The sequence below is a fragment of the Sapajus apella genome, unplaced genomic scaffold (genome assembly GCF_009761245.1).
Source record: "Sapajus apella isolate SASKATOON/1434 unplaced genomic scaffold, GSC_monkey_1.0 scaffold24, whole genome shotgun sequence".
Lineage (NCBI taxonomy): Eukaryota > Metazoa > Chordata > Mammalia > Primates > Cebidae > Sapajus > Sapajus apella.
This window is the reverse complement of record NW_022436964.1, coordinates 16,012,270-16,035,831: the sequence shown is the minus strand read 5'-3', so window position 1 is coordinate 16,035,831 and position 23,562 is coordinate 16,012,270. Positions and strand designations below refer to the sequence as shown.

General features: G+C 40.1%; 1 protein-coding gene across 5 annotated transcripts in view; it reads left to right on the top strand.

Annotated features, from left to right (window-relative positions):
- The window catches only part of PIP5K1B (phosphatidylinositol-4-phosphate 5-kinase type 1 beta), a 344,249-nt gene that overhangs the window by 103,422 nt on the left and 217,265 nt on the right, over window positions 1-23,562 (top strand). For all 5 annotated transcript variants that reach the window (XM_032290962.1, XM_032290961.1, XM_032290960.1 and 2 more), the window contains 2 exons: window positions 17,364-17,448; window positions 22,802-22,870. In XM_032290962.1, the coding sequence (XP_032146853.1) occupies window positions 22,802-22,870 (69 nt within the window). In that variant the 5' untranslated portion in view covers window positions 17,364-17,448. The remainder of the gene's footprint in view (window positions 1-17,363; window positions 17,449-22,801; window positions 22,871-23,562) is intronic.

Here is a 23,562-nt window from a genome sequence, read left to right as displayed (position 1 = left end):
GTGATTTTTCTGTCTTTTTCTAATATTTCTAAAATAGATATGAGTTATTTATAATGATTTTTAAAGTTATTCCGAAAGAGAATCTATTTAAAGAAACTGAAACTTTGTGAAATGAACCTGGAACGGAAAAAACAAACAAACAAACAAAAAAAAAAAGGTTATGGAAGTGTTCGAAATACTAAATTGGCAGCCATCTTTAGTTTTTCATTTCAATTTGATGCTTGAACATACATTGATTATCCAATGCTAAAGGGAGGAAGGAAGAAAACATTTATGGAGCATCTTCTTAATGTGTAAGGACTAAAAATGAGACATCCTTTCTGAACTCGAGGTAGCTTATGTAAGAATAACAGAAATACTCATATATGGATTAAACTTTCCATTTTTGAGTCTGTTCATGTGCCAGGCACTGTGATGGATAGAAAATGAATGGATGGATGGATGGATGAATGGATGGATGGATAGATAGAGGATATTGCCTTCAAGGGGCTGATAGTATAGTAGAAAGGGAAGAAATTTAAACTGAACATTACAATATAGTCAGCAAGTGTCACAATAGAGGTTGTCCCAGAGCAAGCAAGCACAGAGAACAGACACTGACCTTTGTCTTGGGAGGGGTAGGAGAGGATTTATAAGAGAAAGTCATGCCTGCGCTGCATCTTGGAGGACAAAGAGCACTTAGCCTGAGAGTGAAGAGGATGTGGCATGCCAGGCATTGAAGTGTGTACAAAGGTAAGATGCAGAGAGAACCACGCAGTCTGAGAGCTGACAGTCATCCCATTTGGCTGCAACTGCGTTGGGGGTGGGCTCTGAGGAGAGATGACTCATGAGAGGTCATATGCTGTGCTAAGAACCTGAGGTCTGCCCTGAAGCAGTGGAAAGCCCTTGCAGGATTTTAAAGAAGGAGAGTGACTAGACAGATTTGCATATAGAAAAGTCCTTATAGCAATGTTGTTCCCCAAAAAGGCAGACTAATTAGGAGTCTAGGACAGCAATTTGTGTTAGATATGGTGAAATCTCAATGAAGTTCGTATAAGGAAAAATGCAGAGAAAGACTCAGAGTCAAGGAACATCAAGGAGATTGATTGGAAACAGCTTAATTGATGGTTTGTGGGGATAGTATATTGAGGAGGAATTGGGATGGCCCCTTGATTTCTGGCTTGGACAACTGGATGCTAATGATGGCATTCTTTGAGCAAGATGGGATATGATAAACTGCAGTTGAAGCATTTTAAATTTATAGTGCCTGCGAGATACTGTAGAAACCCTAAAAGCAGCTGGGAATATAAATCTTGAGCTCAGGAAAGCAGTCTGGGCTCAAAGAGTATTTGGGAGTCATTGCAAGTAGGTTGCAGTTAAAGTCATTGATGATGGAAGAGATTATTCAGAAGCAGTGAGAAGAAAAGAATTCAGAAGACCATGAGGAACAGGAACATTTAAGAGACAGTCAAGAAAGGAGGAAATCTGACAGAGAGCCCAAGAAAAAGTGTTGAGATAGGTGGAGGAGAGCCAGGCATACCAGGAAGGGAAAACCAGGCATATATGGAGGTCCTGCTCATGTCATCTCCCAAGTCCATCATCCGTGGGAGAAAGGTCAAAGAGCAAATGCCAAGTGGTAGAAATCCCCATGCCAACGGAGTTTGCCTGTAACAAGTCTCTCTGGATGTAAATGTCTGTCGACACCTCACTGCTAGAATGTCTGGGAATACAAGTTCCTTATTTGTTTAACTGGGCACATTGCCTTCCTAAATACAACTAGGATCCTGTTAATAAAGCACATGTGGGAAAGGGATTTGGGGTCTTTGGGGTAGGCAAATGGCAGCGTTGGCCACGTCAGGTAGCCAAGGGAAGAGGGACAGTCAGTGAAGGGGGACTGGCGATTCATCAGTTCAGCACAGATTTGAGAGCCTGCTGTGTGCAGGGTGCTCAGTGTCAGTACCTCAGAGAAGTCAAAGAAGGTCATGAATGAAATGACTGCTTGGGTGAAGCAACGAGGAGTCCACTTGTGAACTTGAGGTGGTTGTCCGGCAAGCTGGATTGCTGTGCCTCCATGAGTGTATGGAGGGGCAGGGGTAAAGATGGAGAATGGATAATAATGGTCTTTTGAGGAGTTTGACTTTGAGCATAAAGGGAGTGGGATGATGCTGCAGCCAGGAGGGAACAGCAGGGTGAAGAATAGGTTTCAGAAGATAGAAGGAAAGGTCTCAGGAAGGAGTTCACATGCTCATATTCTTAGAGTGAAGAGCCACGTGAAAGGAAGTAGTTGATTCAGGAAAAATAATATCTGATAGAGCTCCAGACAGGTATGTGTTGTGGGGAGTGGAGAACATACCTTAGCTGTGCATCAGAGAGGGACGAGGATGGGTATGGATGCTCATAGTTCACAGGTGGGAAGGCAGGAAATGAAGGGCCCACCATTCCTCCGGAAGGCAGGGGGCAGGATGCAGAGATTGCCAGGCAGTGGACTTAAGGAAATGAGCGAAGTCATCAAATAAGCAGTATTTGCAGAGAGGTTAAGAGCCACTTTGGAACTGGACTGTCTGTACATTCCCATCCTGGCTCCAGCTGTATGACTTTGGGCAAGTTATTTATATATTTTATTCTTTTAGTTTCCAGTTTTTGTTTTGAGAGACAGTGTGTCTCACTCTGTCATCCAGGATGGAGTGCAGTGGCATGACCATAGCTCACTGCAGCCTTGAACTCCTGAGTTCAAGTGATCCTCCAGCCTTGGCCTCCCAAAGCACTGGAACTACAGATGTGCACCACTTCACCCAGCTTGAGGCAAGTTATTTATCCTCTCTGTTGCCTTTGTTTTCCTCTGCAACCAAACAATGAGGATAATAACAGAAGCCTGTTTCTTGGAGTTGTTGGAAGAATTAAATGAGTTAATTCATGTAGTACTTGTCTGAGTGCCTGGCACAAAGGGGTGCTTCATATGCATTGCTATGGTAATTATTATTGATAGGTCTGAGAGCATATGCAGTCCAGGGTCATCTAAACACCTGACTATTCCAGAATATAAGTATATTGACCAAGGGCTGTGAGGGCACAGCAGAGGAAGCACTGCATTCTTCCAGGAAGTCCTTAGGGCGAAGCATTTGAGATTGGCACAGCCCTGGAGAGGCTAGTTCAAGTAGAACAAACACTGTTGGTTCAGGCAAGAGGCTGTCAGAGCACCTGCCACATTTGCAGAGGCGGGGAGCCCTCTAGGACTTGAGAGGGTGCACGTGGGGCACAGAGGGCCCTGTGTGCAAAGGCTCCTTCACCGCTAGGGCAGGAAGAATGGTGGAGGAGTGTCCGGAGCAGAAGGTGAGCACCAGTTTCTTCTGTAGCTACGGGAAGGTTGGGAGCAGGGCAATAAGGGTCCACTCTGTCTGGTGGTGCTCCTTCTAGTGAGAGTAGCAAAAAATAGTCATCACAATGCTGAATGTAGGGAGTGCGTACGGTGTGCCAGGAACATTGCAGTGCTGTGAATCCTGGACAGTACTAACGACTGCCTTGTGAGAGAGGTACTGTTAGTTTTCTATTTCTCAGATGAGGAAACTGAGGCACACAGAGGTTAAGCCACTTGAGGAGGCCATACAGCTGGAGTGAGGCAGAGTCAATAGTGAAGCTAGTCATGGTTGTGACACCAGAGCCCCTTCCTGTGACCATCAAGCTGTTATCACCTGTCACAATAGGTTGTGGCTCCCCAGAGGGGGTAGTGATAAGTGAAGATTGGAGTGATGGGCTCAGCTAGGCTTATAGCAGCTTACTGATATTTTCTGTCTTAGTCAAGGAGAGTTTGACTATGACGACTGGAAATTCCTGCAAAGAACTCAAGTGAATGCTGAATGGATTGTGAAGATACATGGGCCCTTCCAGAACCCAGTTGCTAGCTAGGCAGTATGGCTAGACATCACACAGCTGGGAAGTCATCAGGCTATAACAGTACCTCGGTCTGTCTGGAAACACAGGGCCTTCTCTATGCATCTTTCTACAGTTTAATTAAATTGCAGCTTTCCTAGTTTCACTCTCCCATGACCTTGGCTAGCCCTGGCCCTACCTGACCTGAAAAGTCCAGGGCCAAAACCACTTGACTCACTCAGCCCCTGTGTTGTAGATAAAGTTCTTGCTGTGGATAATCTGCTGGTTTAGCCTGGTTCAAGTGTCCCTCCTTGGTTCCTTTTGCAGCTGGGTTAAAGGTGGCACAGGTTACCATCAGGCAGGAAGAAAGCTGCTCTGAGAAATCCATGATCTTCAGTAGTTAGTGAAGCTTGCACACCTCATCATCTTGACTTAACCCCTAATCCTGCACTCGTCAGTCCTTGGCTTTGCTCAGGTTCTGGCAATGTTTTTGTTGTAGACATCACGTGGGCTCCTTCCTTTCAGCCTGTAGCTCTGCCTTGGTCTTTCAGGTCTTCCTCCTCATGAGTATTGCAGCAGGTTCTAGATTCACCCTTCAAATATGTTCTTCCCTTCCCATTTTATCTTGCCTTCTTTTAAGCAATATTATTTTTATAATATTTATTGGCCTCCACAAAAGCCTTCAGCAGATGTTCCTTGATTTGTCTTATTTGTGACTGTCTCCCAAGGCCATCTAGCCTGCCACTAATCACCCTCTTCCCCTTGAATTCCCATCATATTAGCACAGGATAATTTTCTCTCACCAGACACTCCATAGCCCTTTCTTTCTATGGGTCTGCTCTTCCCTACTGCTCTGACATCTCACGCATTACTTAAGAATGCTGACTGTAGAACCTGACTCCAGAACAACCACTGTCACCTCCCTCTCCCCGGAACTCCTTTCAGTTTTGATTCTCCAGGGAAATTGTTGGTTCGTTGAAAGCAGCTGCCTGCCCAGTATGTCTTACACCTGCACATAGCCACGCACATCTCAAACACTTGGAAAATTTAATATTCAGTGATTAATGGCTGATTTATGATCTCTTTTGGCCTCGGTATTTTTTTTTTTTTGCTTTTTAATTTTTTTATTACATTTTAAAGAACATTCCATATAAGCTCTCTGACTGTGATGATTGAATACTTGCTAGAGGCAAAGCCAAGTAAAAGCATTAACTCAATCCTGTCAGACTTTCTCATTATTATATGTACTTGAGTTTTGGCTTCTCTTTTGTGTGCCTTGAGAATAGGGACCATCTCATTCATCTTGTGTACCTCAAAGTACCTCGGATAAAGACATCCTGGAATACATGTTTGAGTAAATGAATACCCTTCTCATGGAGAATAAATCACACTTGGTCATTTCATGACTGTTTCTATCTAGGCATTTACATGTGTGCCTGGTTTGAAACCACTTTCATTACTTGTTACAATTAAGGCTACTCACCCAAACTACAGAGAAGCTTTTTAAAAATTTGTGATTGGACAACATTGTTCTCCTGTTCGGTCCTTTCCTGCCCATAACAGCATTGGCCATCCCCTCCAATGACCGCATTTCCTTTATGTTTCTTCCTACTTCCCTGCTATGGCCTTTCAGACTTCCCCACAGGCACAGAGAGCCCCCAGACACCTGATTCAGAGGAAGTTCTTTTTTTTTTTTTTTTTTTTTTGAGATGGAACCTCTCTTTGTCACCCAGGCTGGAGTGCAGTTGTGCGATCTTGGCTCACTACAACCTCTGCCTCCCAGGTTCAAGTAATTCTCCTGCCTCAGCCTCCCAAGTAGGTAGGACTACAGGAGTGTGCCACCACATCAGGCTAATTTTTTTGTATTTTTAGTAGAGACGGGATTTCACGATGTTAGCCAGGATGATCTCCATCTCCTGACCTCATGATCCGCCCACCTTGGCCTTCCAAAGTGCTGGGATTACAGTCGTGAGCCACCGTGCGCAGCCTTCAGAGGAAGTTCTTTCGGGTAAACATCAGCTGTTCTTTGTATCTAGGGCATATAGGGGGTCTGTGTGGCTTTGGCTTTCTCAATAGAAAATAAACCCAGAAATACTTTGTAGGCTGCTGCAGGAACAAAGCCAAACAGACTTGTTAATGTGTTTCTGAGACCAAATATTTTTCTACCAATCACAACTGGTAGAAATAATTTATTATTATAATAATAAATTATTATAATAATTGAATAATCCCAGAAGCATGTACTCTTAGGAAAAAAAGAGGAAAATAGCTTAGAAATAAAATGTGAACAAAAAACATAAGCTGGTGAATGAAAAATGAGAAATATTGCTATGTAGTAAAGATACAATATTGTGAAGTCTACCCAATGTCAAATATCTGGTAAAAACTGGGGAAGAGGCTGAGCACAGTTGCTCACACCTGTAATCCCAGCACTTTGGGAGCCAAGGCAGGCAGATCACTTGAGGTCAGGAGTTCAAGACCATCCTGGCCAACAGGCTAAAACCCTGTCTGTACTAAAAATACAAAAATTAGCCCAGTGTGGTGTTGTGCACCTGTAATACCAGCAACCTAGGAGGCTGAGGCAGGAGAATCGCTTGAGCCTGGGAGGCAGAGGTTGCAGCGAGCTGTGATCACATCACCGCGTTCCAGCCTGGGTGACAGGGCAAGACTCTGTCTCAAAACAGCAAGTACAAAAACAAAACAAAATAAAAACTGAGGGAAAAAAATGTAAGCCTGTTATAGAGGCAAGAAGCTCAACTATGTGAGATTATTTGTGATTATCCCAGATGTGACTGGGAAGAGATAGAAAAGTAACAGTGTTAGTTAAATCCCCATGGATTCTTTGCCTCCAAGCCAAATATCATGACTGTCTACCTAATTACATCCCCTGACTCCTGGTTCCCCCACCACCCCCTGACACTACCACCAAATACACGAACATATACTATGTCTTTGTATATGTAAAATGAAAATCATTGCAGGAGAAGATCATGCAGTAGTGGTGTTTCTCATGAAAGGCTGTGAGTTACATTGGTATGAAAGCAACATATCTCTCATGGCTGTTTTCACTGGCGACTTTCTTCTGTCTAATGTTAGCAGTGAAGGCTTGGCTTGAAAAGGCTTGTGAATTCTTTTAGCACAACCTTTGTTGGGAAAATGAATTACAAGTGGTTCATTTGATGCTGATCCTTTTGTCATTGCCATTTATAGCTATTCTGTTTATTCACTTTGTGAGAGCCATTCTGAGAATTGATGAATGTGTTTTATGAGCGAATATAAGAGCCCTGCAATTTGTTTTGATTGGTCTCCATTTGGATTCATAGTGAGCAGGTGCCATCGTTTGGAATTGGTTTTGGCAGTGGCTTGGTTATATAAATATTAGATACATGAAGTGAAACCTCATTTAAATTATTTTCATCAGTAAGAATAGGAGAGGTTTACATTGCATATAAGGCACCATAGTTCTATTTTTACAGCTTCGAACTGTACCAATGTGTAATGTACCATATGTCTGAACGTATGTATGTAGAAGTGGCCTCCATTGTACAAATATTTAACATACAGGTTTTCTGCATTTAAGAGTTTATGCAAATATTCTTTTAAACACTCTAAGCCTATGATTTCTTAATGTAAGAGAAATTTTTTTCTGGTCTGAAAACTACAGGTATTTCTGCTTTGGGAACTATGTTAAGGATCGTTTTAGTTTGGTGTATTTTTGTTGTTGTTTATATTTAAGCCACAGAAAATAACCCAGCACATTTTTAAAGCTTTGCTTCCTCCTGCTTTGTTTTTGTTTTTGTTGTTTTTGTTGCCAAACCCACATTAAAAAAAATACCATGCCTCTTTATAAGTACACTGGAAGAAGAACTATAATACTTCCTATCTTCCCAGCAAAACTATTTACCAGGCTGATGTTTTCCTAAGCATAGCTCCCTAGGTTTTCATGAATCCATATAAATTTTCACACATTTGTTTTTATTCCAGCAAAAGATTTAACAGGGGCTTATGAACATAGGTGGAAGGAGCAATGAGAAAGTCCATTGGTAACTCTTTAAGTAACATTCTAAACCTCAGGCTACTTCCTGGCAAATTCTTTTTTTTTTTTTTTTTTTTTTTTTGAGACAGAGTTTCACTCTTGTCACCCAGGCTGGAGTGCAATGGCGCGATCTCGGCTCACCGCAACCTCCGCCTCCCGGGTTCAGGCAATTCTCCTGCCTCAGCCTCCTGAGTAGCTGGGATTACAGGCACGCACCACCATGCCCAGCTGAATTTTTGTATTTTTAGTAGAGACGGGGTTTCACCATGTTGACCAGGATGGTCTCGATCGCTTGACCTCGTGATCCACCCGCCTTGGCCTCCCAAGTGCTGGGATTACAGGCGTGAGCCACCGCGCCCGGCCTGGCAAATTCTTAAAATGCGAGACTCATGATCTCTGAGTACACCCATGAAAATTTAACTACCTTTCATGCTGCTGGGTCTTTTTGAAAGCAAGCCAACAGGGTGCCCGTCCTCTTTCCCACTCTCTACCTCTCAACCTTATGTCCCCAGCAAACAGCTCCAAGTCTGACTTCAGTGTTCTTCGTAAGTGAAGCTTTCCATGAGCCCCAGAGGCTGACTTACGCAGTTCCTCCTCCAAAAACCCAGAGTAAAGGACATGCCACATTATAAAATGTAGCTATTGCAATGCGTGTCTCTTCAGCTAATAGGATTTTTTTGAAGACGAGGATCTGTCCTTGTCATTATGGCCCCAGGCCTAGCTTACTGCCTGACATGTTATGCTCCATAAATGTTCATTGAATGAATGAAAGAGTTGATTTATTTGGTGTTAGGTAACAAAAATGAACTCAAAAGAGCATAAATAAAACAAAAATGATTACCATTGACCAGGCATGGTGGTCCATACCTGTAATCCCAGCACTTTGGGAAACTGCGGTGGGCAAATCATGAGATCAAGAGCTCGAGACCATCCTGGCCAACATGGTGAAACCCGATCTCTACTAAAAATACAAAAATTAGCCATGCATGGTGGTGTGTACCTGCAGTCCTAGCTACTAGGGAGGCTGAGGCAGGAGAATCGCTTGAACCCGGGAGGTAGAGACTGCAGTGAGCCAAGATTGCACCACTGCACTCCAGACTGGCAACAGAGAAAGCCTCCATCTCAAAAAAAAAAAAAAAAAAAAATTTTTTTTTACATTAACATGCAGGTGTGACCATGGCCCAGATTATCTTCTAATTGCCTTCTCTTTGGGGAAATGTTAACATACACAGCCTGAATGGCATGAAAATATTTGAGTGTGGCTATCCTGTTGGAAACCCATTTCCCATAGGGCAAGTTGCACTCATAATAACCAAATAATCAATGAGTCCCCTCCTCATTCCAAAGAGGATTTGAGGTGAGGCCCCACCTAAGAAACTTGACAGAGGCACCAAAACAACAGCACTGTCTAATGGAGTCAGCACAATTTATAATTGAAGAGAAGTGGATAGTAGCAGAGATGAACATGAAACCCAGAGCTTCAGAGGCATATCCCAGTGTTCTTCCAATTAATTCTTGTTGCTTCACTTTATCAGTGCTTAATAAAGTGTTTCTTTTTATGAGAGGATGAATAAGGACTCATGACTAGTGTCCCTCACCTCTTGTGTCTACAGATTGGCCTAGTTAAATGATTAGGTAATTAGCAGTTTTCCCCTTTATTTGGCATGTATGAGAAGCAAACTCATCTATGGCAAATTAAAAATACTAAGTTATATGGCCCTAGTTGTAGAATTAGAGGTCAAAAGGGTTGCTTTTGACTCAAATATGGCCCCCAGGAGCAGTGTAGCTAAAACTTTAGGTAGCTATAGAGTTTTAAAAAGCTCCTCTACCACCTTTTCAATTAAGACTTTCCCTCTGGGTTGAGGCTCACTGATGTAGAACAAGTTTTGTAGGAAATAAATATGTAAATTAATATTGTTGGTTAACCTTTTGATTGCATTTACAAATTGAAAAATATAGTGCAATATTGATTGGACAATCTTCTCATTGTTTCTAAGTAGGAGAAAACAAGAGAGACAGGTGTATGGTAGAAAAAGCATTAGGTTTGAAGTCAAGACAACTCTGGATCAAATCTCAGTCCTACCACTTGACTGGATTCCAGGAAAGTCATCCCAAGTCACAACCTGGCTCTTCTCCTTCCTCCTAGACTTGATGAATGCAGGGGCTCAGTAGACCCTGACTACTTGGTATTGTGATCTACTTAAGCTCCTAACAGATTCCATTCCCAGAGCCATAACAATAGAAATGTGTGTAGGAGCTCCTAGCCTACCTCCCAATCCACATTTCCATTGAGAATCATGTTTCTCAGGCTTATCTTTCCCATTTTCATTATAATTTGTTTCATTTTATGGCCCATCATTGGCTTGTTTGTCCTCAGAGCCATTCTTTACTCCTCCCCTGTTCTGTATCACAGGGAGGTCATCCAATATAGGATGCATTTCTTAGGCTTCCTATGGGCTCAGACACTTTTTAGGAGGTTGGCCTCTGGGAGCCATAGACAGGGATTGGCAGGCAGAAGGTGCATGGCAGAAACCAGGATGTTCTCCCCCACCCTGTCTGTCTTGGCTGGCATCTCCAATAGTGACTGTCTTCTCCATACCTCTAAACATACCTCTCCTACTGTAGTTCCAACTTCTGCCAGTCAACACCTATCATAATGTTCTGACCCTAACTGACCTCTGTTTTTGAGGTCTGTTAACACTACCTCCTCTTGTGCCTGCAGCCCTAAAAGCAATAGTGGCATCATGTAGTCTTTAATCTGTTTCATCACCGTGTCTTGCTTAGCTTTTCGGCTCACCCATCACTTTTGTAACCAATTCTATGTATCAAATTTCCCCTCTTTAATATTTCCAAAGTGGTTTCTGTTTTCCCTAATAGACCCTGAAAGCACTCCTGAAGTAATAAACTCTCTGTATTGCCTTTACTAGTCAGAGTAGCTTAGATGATCCCAAGCATGTGAAGCATGCTGAAAATACTGACTCCTTAGGTCCACCACACAGATTCACTGGTTTCAGTGTGTAGCCCCAGAAGCTGAATTTTTTTTCAAAAAGCCCCCACTGGTGGTTGTAATGCCCAGCACTGGTTTAGAGGACAGCAAAGCCAGGCTGAGATGGAGTTGCGCCGGGTGCAAGTGGGTGGTTGCCAGTTTCATTCACCAACTAAGGGCTTCTCTTTTACAAACCAGCCTCACAGCAAGCGAGACCAGCTCAGCAAAATTAAAATGACTACATCCGGTGGACTTTAAAGGACAGTCAGTTATAAGTGTCAAAATAGCACATGTTAAATTGGGGAGTGCCAAGAGATTATTTGCAGGATTAAATGAGATCACATATGTGGCAGCATTTCGCACATCGTAGTTGCTCAGTAAATGATCTTTCCTTCTCTCAAATTGACTGAAAACATAGAACTGTAGAAAGCTATGAAATAGTATAAATTATTTATTCCTTAAGATCACAGAATCCAGATACTAAATACCAGAAATAATAGATAAGTAACTACGTAGTCAAAAAAAAAAAAAAAAAGTCATTGCCTGGGCATGTATTATTGCTCACTGGGCTGGTGTCTCAACAGTAGAATCATATGACACCATAGGTTAGCTGTCTTTCGTATCAGAAATAATTATTTAAAATAAGTTTTAACTGGGGCTCTTGTGTCAGATTACATAGCAACATTTTCTAAGGAGACCTGAACCTTGTGAGTATGTCATTACTTGACCATTGGAATTTCTGCATTCCAGGCTCTTGCCAGAGACTACAACTTTGAGTGCTCCACTGTCCAATTCTTATCAAATGGCTGGTTATGAGAAATAATATTCATGGAGGACTGCCTGAAAGATATGCAGCCTGTTAATTCCTCATTGAGATAATAAATTCTATTCATGGTTTAAGCCAGGTCATCACATAGATGCCTATTTGGATCTCTATGTATTTACTTCTTGTCAGTTTCTCTTTACTGGGGAAGATGAATGAAAAAAGGCACATCAATCATTATGGAATCTTGAACAGCGTTATAAGAGAAAACCCTAAGAGGTTTCCAGAAAGAGGAAGCTAGTATGTTTCCAATGCAGGAACATCAGACTAACATGAAATTACTCACCTACAAACTGAGAAGTAAGCAGTCGGCAATACTGTATTTATAGAAAGATGGGACAAAAGACCTGTGAGCCAAGAATCTGGTGCTAGCCAAGAGATCTATTCCTACATAAGGGCAAAAGGAAGACATTTCTGGACGTGGAGTTACTCAGAGTGGGCTATCTACAATTCCACTTCTGAGAATTGAATCAGGACATAGGCGTCAAGGTAGGAGGAGATGAAGAGCCAAAAAAAGAGTGATGACCAATGAACATTGCAAAACTTATAGTCAAGTCTAAATAAATGATCATAATGTGTCTATGAAGTTTAAATTGTTCATTAAGATTTCTTGGAGCAGAAGATACATATATTGACTATGAGGAGATATTTAGTAGTTTAGAGTGGAGCAGACAATGAAAGAGTAAAAATATTCCAAGTGTCTCTCCCTATGGACAAGAAAGAAATGAAATGTCATGGATTGGGTTCTCTGAAAGCAAGCACTGGGACACAGTTTTGGTTGCAAGATACTAATTAGGAATTAACACCTGTGTATTGTGTTCCCCAGAAAGATATGTTGAAGTCCTAGTTTTCAGTATCTGTGCATGTGACCTTATTTGGAAACAGGGTCTTTGCAAATACAATCAAGTTAAGATGAGTTCATGAGGGTGAGCTCCAACCCAGTGTAGCTGGTGTTCTTATAAGAAAAGGAAAATGCCACATGAAGAGGGAGACACATGGAGAGAAGTGCTATATGGGGACAGAGTAACTTAGCAGCAAGCCAAAAGATACCAAGATAGATGGCTACCACCAGAAGCTAAAAGAAGCAAGGAAGAATTCTGTTGAGTCTCAGAGGGAGCCTGGCCCTGCTACTACCTTTATTTTGGACTTCTGGCCTCCAGAACTGTGGGAAAATAAATCTCTGTCATTTGAAGCCACCCAGTCTGTCGTACTTTGTAGGGGAAGCCCTTGGAAACTGATAAACCCTATAAAAAGATGAGTGAGGAAGCACAAAACCAAAGTCCCACGCAGAACACACATGGCCTGGGCCACCTTGGTGGGGAGCTGAAGAAAGAGTGCCACCGTGCCACTCAGCCACTAGAGGTGGCTGCCCCAGGAAGGCCGTGACCTAGGCTAGAGTGGATGCCTGCAGAGGCATGCAATAAGGCAGTCTTCCCTCCTTAGAGGGTGATCTGGGCAGCTCATCTCCATGTCTACACAGCAGGTCAAGGGAAAAATGTCTGGGCAGTGAAGATAGTATATAGTCATTTTGCTTTTTTAATTGAAAAAACATATTTTTAATGATTTAAAATTAGGTAACTGAGCAAACCAGCAGAGATATAATGAGTAAAAATAAGTACAGTAACAATAAATGTAATTAATAGTAAACAAAATGTTATTATAGGCATTGCTTTTATTTCCTGACCAACATAGTTCTGGAATTTGTAAGGCAAAAAAAGAAATATACATACAGGAGAACATGACAAAACTATAATTAGGGAATTTTGATATAGCTATTTCATAATTTGGCCAGGCATGGTGGCCATGCCTGTAATCCCAGCACTTTGGGAGGTAGAGGCAGGTAGACCGCTTGATCTCAAGAGTTTGTGACAAGCCTGGGCAACATAGTGTGAGACCCATCTCTACAAAAAAACTTTTAAAAATTAGTCAGGTGTGGTGGCATGCACCTGTAATCCCAGCTACTCAGGGGGCTGAGGTGGGAGGATTGCTTGAGCCAGGGTGGTGGAGGTTGCAGTGAGCCACAATCACACCACTTCACTCCAGCCTGAGCAATGGAGCCAGACCCTGTCTCAAAAAAAATTAATAATAATAATTCTTTCCTAATTTGACAAAGTAGACAAATAATGATACTGGTTGGTATTCGTATTTAGTGTTTATACCCTATAAACACAGAATCTGCATTATTCTCTTATGTCGATAGAACATTTACAAAAATCTGTTTCTATGGCCACAGGAAAAAACTAAATGAATTTTAGGGGAAAAGTATTTTACTCATCCCCTTTTCTATCCCACTGTGATAAAACAAAAAAAAAATTGACAGTGAAATAATAAGTAAAATGTAAATACTTGAAATTAAGAAGCCTTCTTATAGATGATTCCTAGATCAAACTGAAAATAAGATATAAAATGACAAATTCTCTGGAAGTAAAGAGAACATTTCACATCCAAACTTAAGAAGAAATTGCTAATGCATTTAGGAACACTTTATAGCCTAAATGCTTTTGGTACTATTAAAAAAATGATAAACTAAATATTATCTAAGAAATGTTTTTTAGAAACAAAAGAAAGAAGGTATTAATGGCAAAAGCTAAAATTAATATAGTTGGCCACAAAACAATTAAAAGGGAGAATCTGACTAATGACTATATATGTGTGTGTGTGTGTGTGTGTGTGTGTGTGTGTGTGTGTATATATATATACACACACACACACACACAATATAAAGAATGTACATATGCACATGCAATATTAGGAATGAAGAAAAAAAATTACCCAGGTCCCAAAAGGATTAAAATAATTCAATAAGACAATGTTATGTTCAGGTTTATGGCAATAAATTTTGAAATCTAGAGGAAATTGATGTTTTTCTAATAAATTATAAATTACCAAAAATTTGATTCAAGAAAAGGTTATAAATCCCAAAAGATGAATAATAAACAGAAAAAACTTGAGTGCATATAAAGAAAGCCTTCCGATTTTATGAAAATTATAAATTCCTTCATACCAAAACCTGATAAAGATGGCCATAACAGTTGTTCAATATCACTCATGAAAATATGCTTTTGAAAAGGTTAAGAAATCAAATCAAAGTTAAGATTTATTCTAGAAATATAAGATTTTTTAAACTGTATATTTTTATATTTCTAGAAATATAATGATTTATATTTCACTCTATTTAAAAGAGTGATAAATGAAAATATCCAGGAGTGAATTTAGTAAGACGTAAGATGAATTAAAAAAAAAAAGATGATTGTAGTAAAAGACATAAACCAACATTTGAAGAAGTATATTGCTATGCTACCTTTTCAAATGAGAAAACTTATGGTCCTAAAGATAAAAATTCTTCTAAAATTACTATATATAATCCCAGTGAGAATCCCAACTTGGAAGCTAAAAGTGTTGTCAGATCAACATGATTTTTTTTTTTTTTTTTTGAGACAGAGTTTCACTTTTGTTGCCCAGGCTGGAGTGCAGTGGCCCAGTCTCAGCTCAGTATAACCTTTGTCTCCCGGGTTCAAGCGAAGGGTTTCACCATGTTGGCCAGGCTGGTCTCAAACTCCTGACCTCAGGTGATTTGCCCGTGTCAGCCTCCCAAAGTGCTGGGATTACAGGCATAAGCCACCACGTCTGGCCCAATCAACATGTTTTTAAAGGCTACATAAAAATATAAATGCAAGAAAATTTCCAAACTTGAAGGAAAAATAGTGTGGGGAAGTTGTGTCAGCAGACATCAAAGCATACTATCATGTGACTGCATGTAAGACAATATGACATTAGCTTAGGGATCCACAAGTCAGTGTTTGGAACAGAGTAAATGCAGTTACTAAATCAATGTATGTGGGAAACTTAATGTACGCTAAAGGTGGCTTGTCTTTCCAGTATGGAAAAGATTATAAAGTAAATGATTTAGGGAAATTAGCTGTCCATCTGGGGCAACATTCCATTTGGATTAGATTCCATTTGAAGTAAGATCTAATATTAAGATGGACCCATAAATGTATTAAGAGAAAATGTACACTAAAGGTGGGAGAATACATGTATAACATCAGGTTAGGGGGAGCTCTCTTTCATAATCCATCATCCAAAAAGGAAGAATTGCAAGATAGGAAATTTATAATCCATAAAGGAATTTGATTATGTAAGGTACATTTGATTGTGTAAAAATTTAAAATGTCTATAATGACAAGACATCCCAAAAGAATAATAATACTTTCAACCTCTAGGACAGAGCTAGTGTTTAATATATGAAGAGGTCTCACAAGTTGATTATAAAAGAAAGATAAAACAGTCAGGTATAAAAACAGTTAAAAGGTGTGAACTGGAATTGTAAATCACCAATAAACCTGTGAAAAGAATCAGCCCCATTAGCAGTGAGAGGAGGCGAATTAAAACCACTGAGATGCCCATCACGTGAGCAAATACTTTTAAAGATGGCAAAACCCACTGCTGATCAGTGTGTCAATAAGCAGGCACTCTCATGCACAGTTGGGCTGAGTGCTTCAGCTTTTGCATGGAAAGAAATGTAGCAATAGTCATTCAAATAGTTAACATGCTTATCATGTTTGGCCCCACAGTTATTCCACTTCTAGGATTCTTTCCCACAAAAATAAAAGTACTAGAACATTGAAGATGTTTGAATAAGGCTGTTTATTCCTGCTCTGGTAAAGATAGCTAAATCTGGAAAACAGTCTGATTGTTCATCCACAGAGGAGTGATTGGTAAACAATGATTATGTCTGTCTTGTGAATATATGCAGTTATTTTTAAATGAGGTAGATAAATAGATTTGAAAAACTGAATATATTGATAAGAGCAAGTTGCAGAAATAAATATGTGTGTGAAAAAGTATATGGAGGATTTTTAAAGGCTGTACGACAGACAGACTGTTCATATTGGTTATCTCGGGGTGGGAGAGATAAGAGGAAGACCTAATTCTTTTTTTTTTTTTTTTTTTTTTTTTAAGAGACAAGAGTCTCACTATGTTGCCCAGGCTGGTCTCGAATTCCTAGCCTCTAGCAACCCTCCTACCTTGGCCTCCCAGAGTGCTAGGACTACAGGCAGAAGCCACCAAGCTCTGCCTAATTCACTTTTATTTCATTCCTCTCTACATTTTAAAATTGATTACAATTAGCTAGTATCTCTTCTATATAAAACATAATTATAGCACAAGAGGTTTTTTTGAACTGTTCTTTGAAGTTGTGTCATCTAATCAATCCTTATGGAAATCACAGGTGATTTATCATGGGGCTAATATTGAAAAATTGTCCACATGTCACATGGTGTGTCCTCTATGAAGATCCATGGGAGAAATTTCCACTCCAGCTTGAATCTCCATATATCTGTGGTTTATTTCAGCTTTTATCTTTTGCTCATTGTGCATCTGGTAACTGATCATGTTTTCCTTTCCTCTGGCAACCAGGAATCTCAGAGTCAAGTTGTAGACTGTATAGTTTATTAACACCCATACCAGGCTCTGTGGCTTATGTTCTATGCATAGCCCTTGCTGATGGAATCATCTTGTTCCCCACATTTATTTTCCCTCATCCACATTCCTTCCTTTGTTTTAATTTTAACTGCTTATATTGTGTGTATCCCTCTAGCTACTTCTGATCTTTTTTGGGAGATGTGCTAGGTATATGAATAAATAATGACCAGAAATTTCTATTTTAACAGAAACCTGGGAAAGAAAACGGTCTCAGCAATGAGTACGCCACCCATCACTACCAACAACAGATGACTTGCCATTTCATTTACAAAGGTAAGGAAATACAGTCTATATTTTTAATTAATTCTGATAAAATCAGCATAGAGCCCCTATTATAAATTTATTTACAAATGTTCTAAAACATTATATCTAGGTCATAACCTTTAATTTTGACAACAAATTTGAAACAAATATCAAGCAAACAGCAACAAGAAATTTTATGAATTTTGGTGTGCCAGAAGTGTTAAAAAATAAATAAAACAAGATATGGTCTCTCTTACTAACTACTATGTGTGGTTAAATTTTTAAATAGTGTTTTCCTCATTTTTAAGTGTAGCAGTGCTCACTGTAGAATATTTGGAGAATCTAGCAAAATATAAAAAGGAAAACCTAAAGCTCTCATAATCCCATCTGTAGATAACCACCAGAACTTCTAAGAATGCCTTTCCTCCTTCCTTTTATGTGTACATGGAAAATACATATGATTATAACTTCAAAAAATATTTTTAGAGACGAGGTCTTACTGTGTCTCCCAGGTGAAATTCATATACCATAAAATTAGCCATTTTTAAATGAACAATTCAGCGTTCATTTTTAGTACAATTTAGTACATTTATAATGTTACACAGCCATTACCTCTATGCAATTCCAAAACATCTGTATCACCTAAAAGGAAACTCGATATAGTCAGCCCTTGGTATCTGCAGGTGATTGATTCCAGGACCTGTGGATACGAAAATATACTCAAGTCCCTTATCTAAAATGACATAGTATTTGCTTTTGTTTTTCTTTTTGAGACAGAGTCTTCCTCTGCTGCCCAGGCTGGAGTGCAGTGGTGTGATCATGGCTCACTGCAGCCTCAAACTCCTGGGCTCAAGCAATCCTTCTGCCTCAGCCTCTTATATAGCTGGGACTACAGGTGCAAGCATTGTACCTGGCTAATTTTTTATTTTTTATAGAGATGGGGTCTCACTGTTTTTCTTTTTCTTTTTTTTTTTTTTTTTTTTTTTTTTTTTGAGGCGGAGTTTCGCTCTTGTTACCCAGGCTGGAGTGCAATGGCGCGATCTTGGCCCACCGCAACCTCCGCCTCCTGGGTTCAGGCAATTCTCCTACCTCAGCCTCCTGAGTAGCTGGGATTATAGGCACGCGCCACCATGCCCAGCTAATTTTTTGTATTTTTAGTAGAGACGGGGTTTCACCGTGTTGACCAGGATGGTCTCGATCTCTTGACCTCGTGATCCACCCGCCTCGGCCTCCCAAAGTGGTGGGATTACAGGCGTGAGCCATCACGCCCGGCCCTCACTGTTTTTCCCCCTCTGGTCTCATACTACTGGCCTCAAGCAATCATCCCATTCCAGCTTCCCAAAGTGCTGTGATTATAGGTGTAAGCTACCATGCCCCGCCTGGTTATATAATGTTTTTTAAAACAATGTTTTTAATTCGTACTTACCCTGGCTTCATTAGGTTAGCTACAGATGATGTGGTGCAGAAGCATAACAACTCTAGGAAGAAACAGTAGTCATCACTGTGACCATTGTAATAGCCCTTTGCAGTTTCCCAGTACATCCCCAGGCATCTTATTTGTTCCTGCTACATGGCCTCTCTGACTTCAGTGTCCCTGGTTAATAGGTTTATGTGACCTTTGTTAAACATCACTCTGCAGGAAAAACAACCAACCAAACCACCCTTGAATTCAGATGATAGTTCATGGCCTTCATTTGTCATTATTATATGTTTTGTGCTGCTTAACAGGATTTTTTTTTTTTTTTTTGAGACGGAGTCTTCCTCTGTTGCCCAGGTTGGAATGCAGTGGCGGAATCTCGGCTCACTGCAACTCTACCTCCCAAGTTCAAGTGGTTCTCCTGCCTCAGCCCCCCAAGTAGCTGGGACTACAAGCGTGTGCCACCACGCCTGGATAATCTTTGTATTTTCAGTAGAGAAGGGGTTTCTCCATGTTGGTCAGGCTGGTCTTGAACTCCTGACCTCTTGATTCACCTGCCTTGGCCTCCCAAAGTGCTGGAATTACAGGCGTGAGCCACCATGCCTAGCCCAGGGATTGTTTTAGAAAAAACAGAAGTTTACCTGTTTTTTTTCCTCCTCTTCCCTACTGTCAAGTCAGAGGTGATTCACAAAGTAATAAAAAATAATTTAAGACCATCTCATCCTCCGTCCTTCATTGATGCCCATTAGTTAACCTTTCATTAAGGTGGTTTTTTAAAGCACCCTTCAGAGTTACTCTTGCAGTTTTTTGGTTTTAAAGGCTGCAAAATCTTAAAAGTGACATTACTGGAATGGCATTCTAATTTAGGGAGGTCTTCATTCTGTTGGCTCTGTTAAACAGTTGAAGGCCTGTATTTTACCCTGAGCCTTATATATAAAGCATTTTAATTCTTCTGGCATTTTTATTCAAAACTCACCAAAATATTATTATGGAGAGACTAGAAAAATGAATTATTCTTTTTTTTTTTTTGAGACAGAGTTTCGCTCATGTTACCCAGGCTGGAGTGCAATGGCGCGATCTCAGCTCACCGCAACCTCCGTCTCCTGGGTTCAGGCAATTCTCCTGCCTCAGCCTCCTGAGTAGCTGGGATTACAGGCACGCGCCACCATGCCCAGCTAATTTTTTTGTATTTTTAGTAGAGACGGGGTTTCACCATGTTGACCAGGATGGTCTCCATCTCTTGACCTCGTGATCCACCCGCCTCGGCCTCCCAAAGTGCTGGGATTACAGGCTTGAGCCACCGCGCCCGGCGAAAAATGAATTATTCTTTAAGTCAATTTAAGCCGATACAACATGAAAAACAATAGTTTGTGAAACATCTGTCCTTGAAGATTCTATTCTAATATGGACTGATTAAGTAGACAAAAATAGAATTGCAAAATTATGTGAGAGGGTGGTTTAATTGGTGGGCTCTAGTGAGGCTGGTTAACCATGATACTTGCATTTATTTTTCTGGATGGTTATTAGTCATATCAAGCTCATGGCAGTGTGGATAAACTCAATCACTTGGTTCCAAGGCAGAGAAATGTTTGATCAATTCCTAGGTTTAGCATATGCTGTGTTTATTAAAAGCCCAGAATTTAAAGCATGCTTCAAAGGCTTAAAAGAAAGTCAGAAGTTTTACGCTTCCTTGATGTATTAAATGTTCTTCATGCAATTTAAGGTAAGACCCTTAAATATCGTGGTTCCCTGATTATGAAATTATCCTTGTTTACCACAGAAGTAACATAACTGGCTTTAAAAATTCAGATGAATTATAGGTTGAATGTGAAAATCTTATTAGGAAGAGAGAGAAACACATTTGAATATCAGATCTCCCAATGAAAACACATATTTTATCTTAAGGCATTAGAAGAAGTCACAAAGATATGCAGTAGTTTTAAGTGTGTAAAAATATAGAGCTTCTCTATATCATAATTATGAAACAAGTTAAAAGGCACACAGTAAGTAGACTGGGCACAGTAGCTCACGCCTATAATCCCAACACTTGGGGAGGCCAAGGTGGGAGGTTTGCTTGAGCTCAAGAATTCGAGACCAGCCTGGGCAACTTGGCAAAACCCTGTCTCTACCAAAATAATTACAAAAAATTAGACAGACATGGTGACGTACGCTTGTAGTTATAGCTACTTGGGAGGCTGAGGTGGGAGGATTGTCTGATCCTGGGAGGTTGAGGCTGTAGTGAGCCGTGATTGCACCACTGTACTCCAGCCTGAGTGACAGAGCAAGACCCTATCTCAAAAACAAAACAAAACAAAACCAAAGGCACACAGTAACACAGAATAATATTAATAATGTACTTGGTAAGCAATTAATAACATTAAAACATAAAAATCAATAAGCAAATCATTAATATTAATAACGATAATAGGGAAAAAGTAATAATGGAAACATTAAAACCTCCACAGATAAATTGACAAAACAATGGAAAACTCAAAGGAAGAAAACAAGGAACTAAAAATGATGTGAAAGCAATGTTAACCTTCACTAGTAATTTTCATAGATGCAAATTAAAACCAGGAAACGATTTCCTTTTCCTGTCAGATTAGCAAAGCTGTTTAAGGTGATAACAATCATTACTAAATGTGTAATGAAACAAGCACCCACTCGCTGCTGATAGCAGTGTGAATGAGTATATTCTTCTGGAAATAAAGTTACCAATATGTAGTAAAAGCTTTACATTTTTTAATATCCTCTTATGCCCTAGCAATTCTATGAATCTAGTCCAAGAAAACATTGATGCTAGATAAAGATATAAGCATAAAATAATTATTGTAGTATTTGCAGGAGTAAAACTCTTTGAACTGCCTCAACTATCCTTCAATATTAGAGTTGACTAAAGTATTAACACACAGTGGTGTATCTTGCAACTAGAAAAAATTATTCTTACAATTATATTTTTGTAATCAAATGGGAAAATGTTTATTACATAAATGTTCAGTGAAAAATACTGGATAAGATAATATTATAAGTTTTTACATATGAAAATGCACAGAATAAAAGGTAGAAATAAATAGACAAAATGTGAATAGTGAAGTTGCCCAAGGGTAGTAGAATTGAGTAATTTTTTTGTTCTGACTCATTTTTTGGTACTTCCCAGATATTTTTACAGTGAGCATTTATAAACAGAAGAAAAGTTTTTAAAAGTCTATGTAAAGCCAGGCAAGGTAGCTCACGCCTGTAATCCCAGCACTTTGGGAGGCTGAGGTGGGCGTATCACGAGGTCAGGAGTTCAAGGCCAGCCTGACCAACATGGTGAAACCCTGTCTCTACTAAAAAACAAGAATTATCTGGGCATGGTGGCACATGCCTGTAATCCCAGCTACTCAGGAGGCTGAGGCAGAAGAATCGCTTGAACCCAGGAGATAGAGGTTGCAGTGAGCCAAGATTGCGCCACTGCATTCCAGCCTGGGTGACACAGACTCTGTCTCAAAAAAAAAAAAAAAAATGGCTACATAGCCTGGGCACAGTGGTTCATGCCTATAATCTCAGTTACTCAAGAGGCTGAGGTGGGAGGATTGCTTGAGCCTAAGAGTTTGAGGCTGCAGTGAGCCCTGATCACAGCACTGCATTCCAATTCCAGCCTGGGTGACGAAGTAAAACTCTCTCTCTCAGAAAAAAAAAAAAAAGGCTTTGTAGAAAGAAACTTATACACATCCACTTGCTTTCATAGAGCATATGGAATAAAGTATATTACGAAAATGTTTTAGATTTAGTTTTAAAAGATTGAGGAATGCAGATTTCTTTTTTAGTGTTCTGAAATTTTTCTTTCTTCCTTTCTTAGAAGCAACAGCAATAGCAATAGCAAAAACATACTTAACTAAAATAGATCCTTTGGTTAGCAATATTATTCATATATTTTATTTCAGAGTAGCATTCAAGTTCAAATGGCAGTGTGTTTCTCTTTAGATGTCGTCCGCTGCTGAAAATGGAGAGGCAGCACCCGGAAAACAAAATGAAGAAAAAACCTATAAAAAGGTGAGTGTGCATTTTATTTTCTTCAACACAGAAAGAGGAACACTGTTTTGCTGCCTGGAATGTGACTATTATCAAAGGCCTTTCTTTCTCCAAAACAATTTTAAGTTACTATCTTAGTTTCCAGTTGCTGCTATAATTAATCACTGGAAATTTAGTGACTTAAACAACATGCATGCATTATCTTATAGTTCAGTAGGTCAGAAGCCTGACATAGGTTTCCCTGGGCTGAGAGCCACATATCTGCAGAGCTGCATTCCTTCCTGGATGCTCCAGGGAGGAGTCCACTTCCTTGTCTTTTCCGGCTTCTAGAGGCTCCCTGCATGCCTCATGTCATGGCTCTCTGCCATCTTCAAAGCCAGCAATGGCCGGTGGACTCTTTCCCAGACTGTATCACTCTGATACTTTAAAGGGCCTGTGTGATTGCACTGAGCCCTGCTAGGCTCACAGCAACATGGAAAAATATTAAGAATGAATATTCTTTATTTAAAAGGTCAGCTGATTAGCATTGTTAATTTCCTCTACAACTTGAATTCATTTTTGCCTTATAAGGTGACATATTCACACATCCCCAGGATTAGGTCCTGAGCATCTCTGGGGGTCACTTCACGTTACCATAATATAGAATATTGAGTGAAGATAGTTGTTTGCAGACCTTTCTTATTCCTAAGAAGGCGGCTCCTGAGGGCATGCGA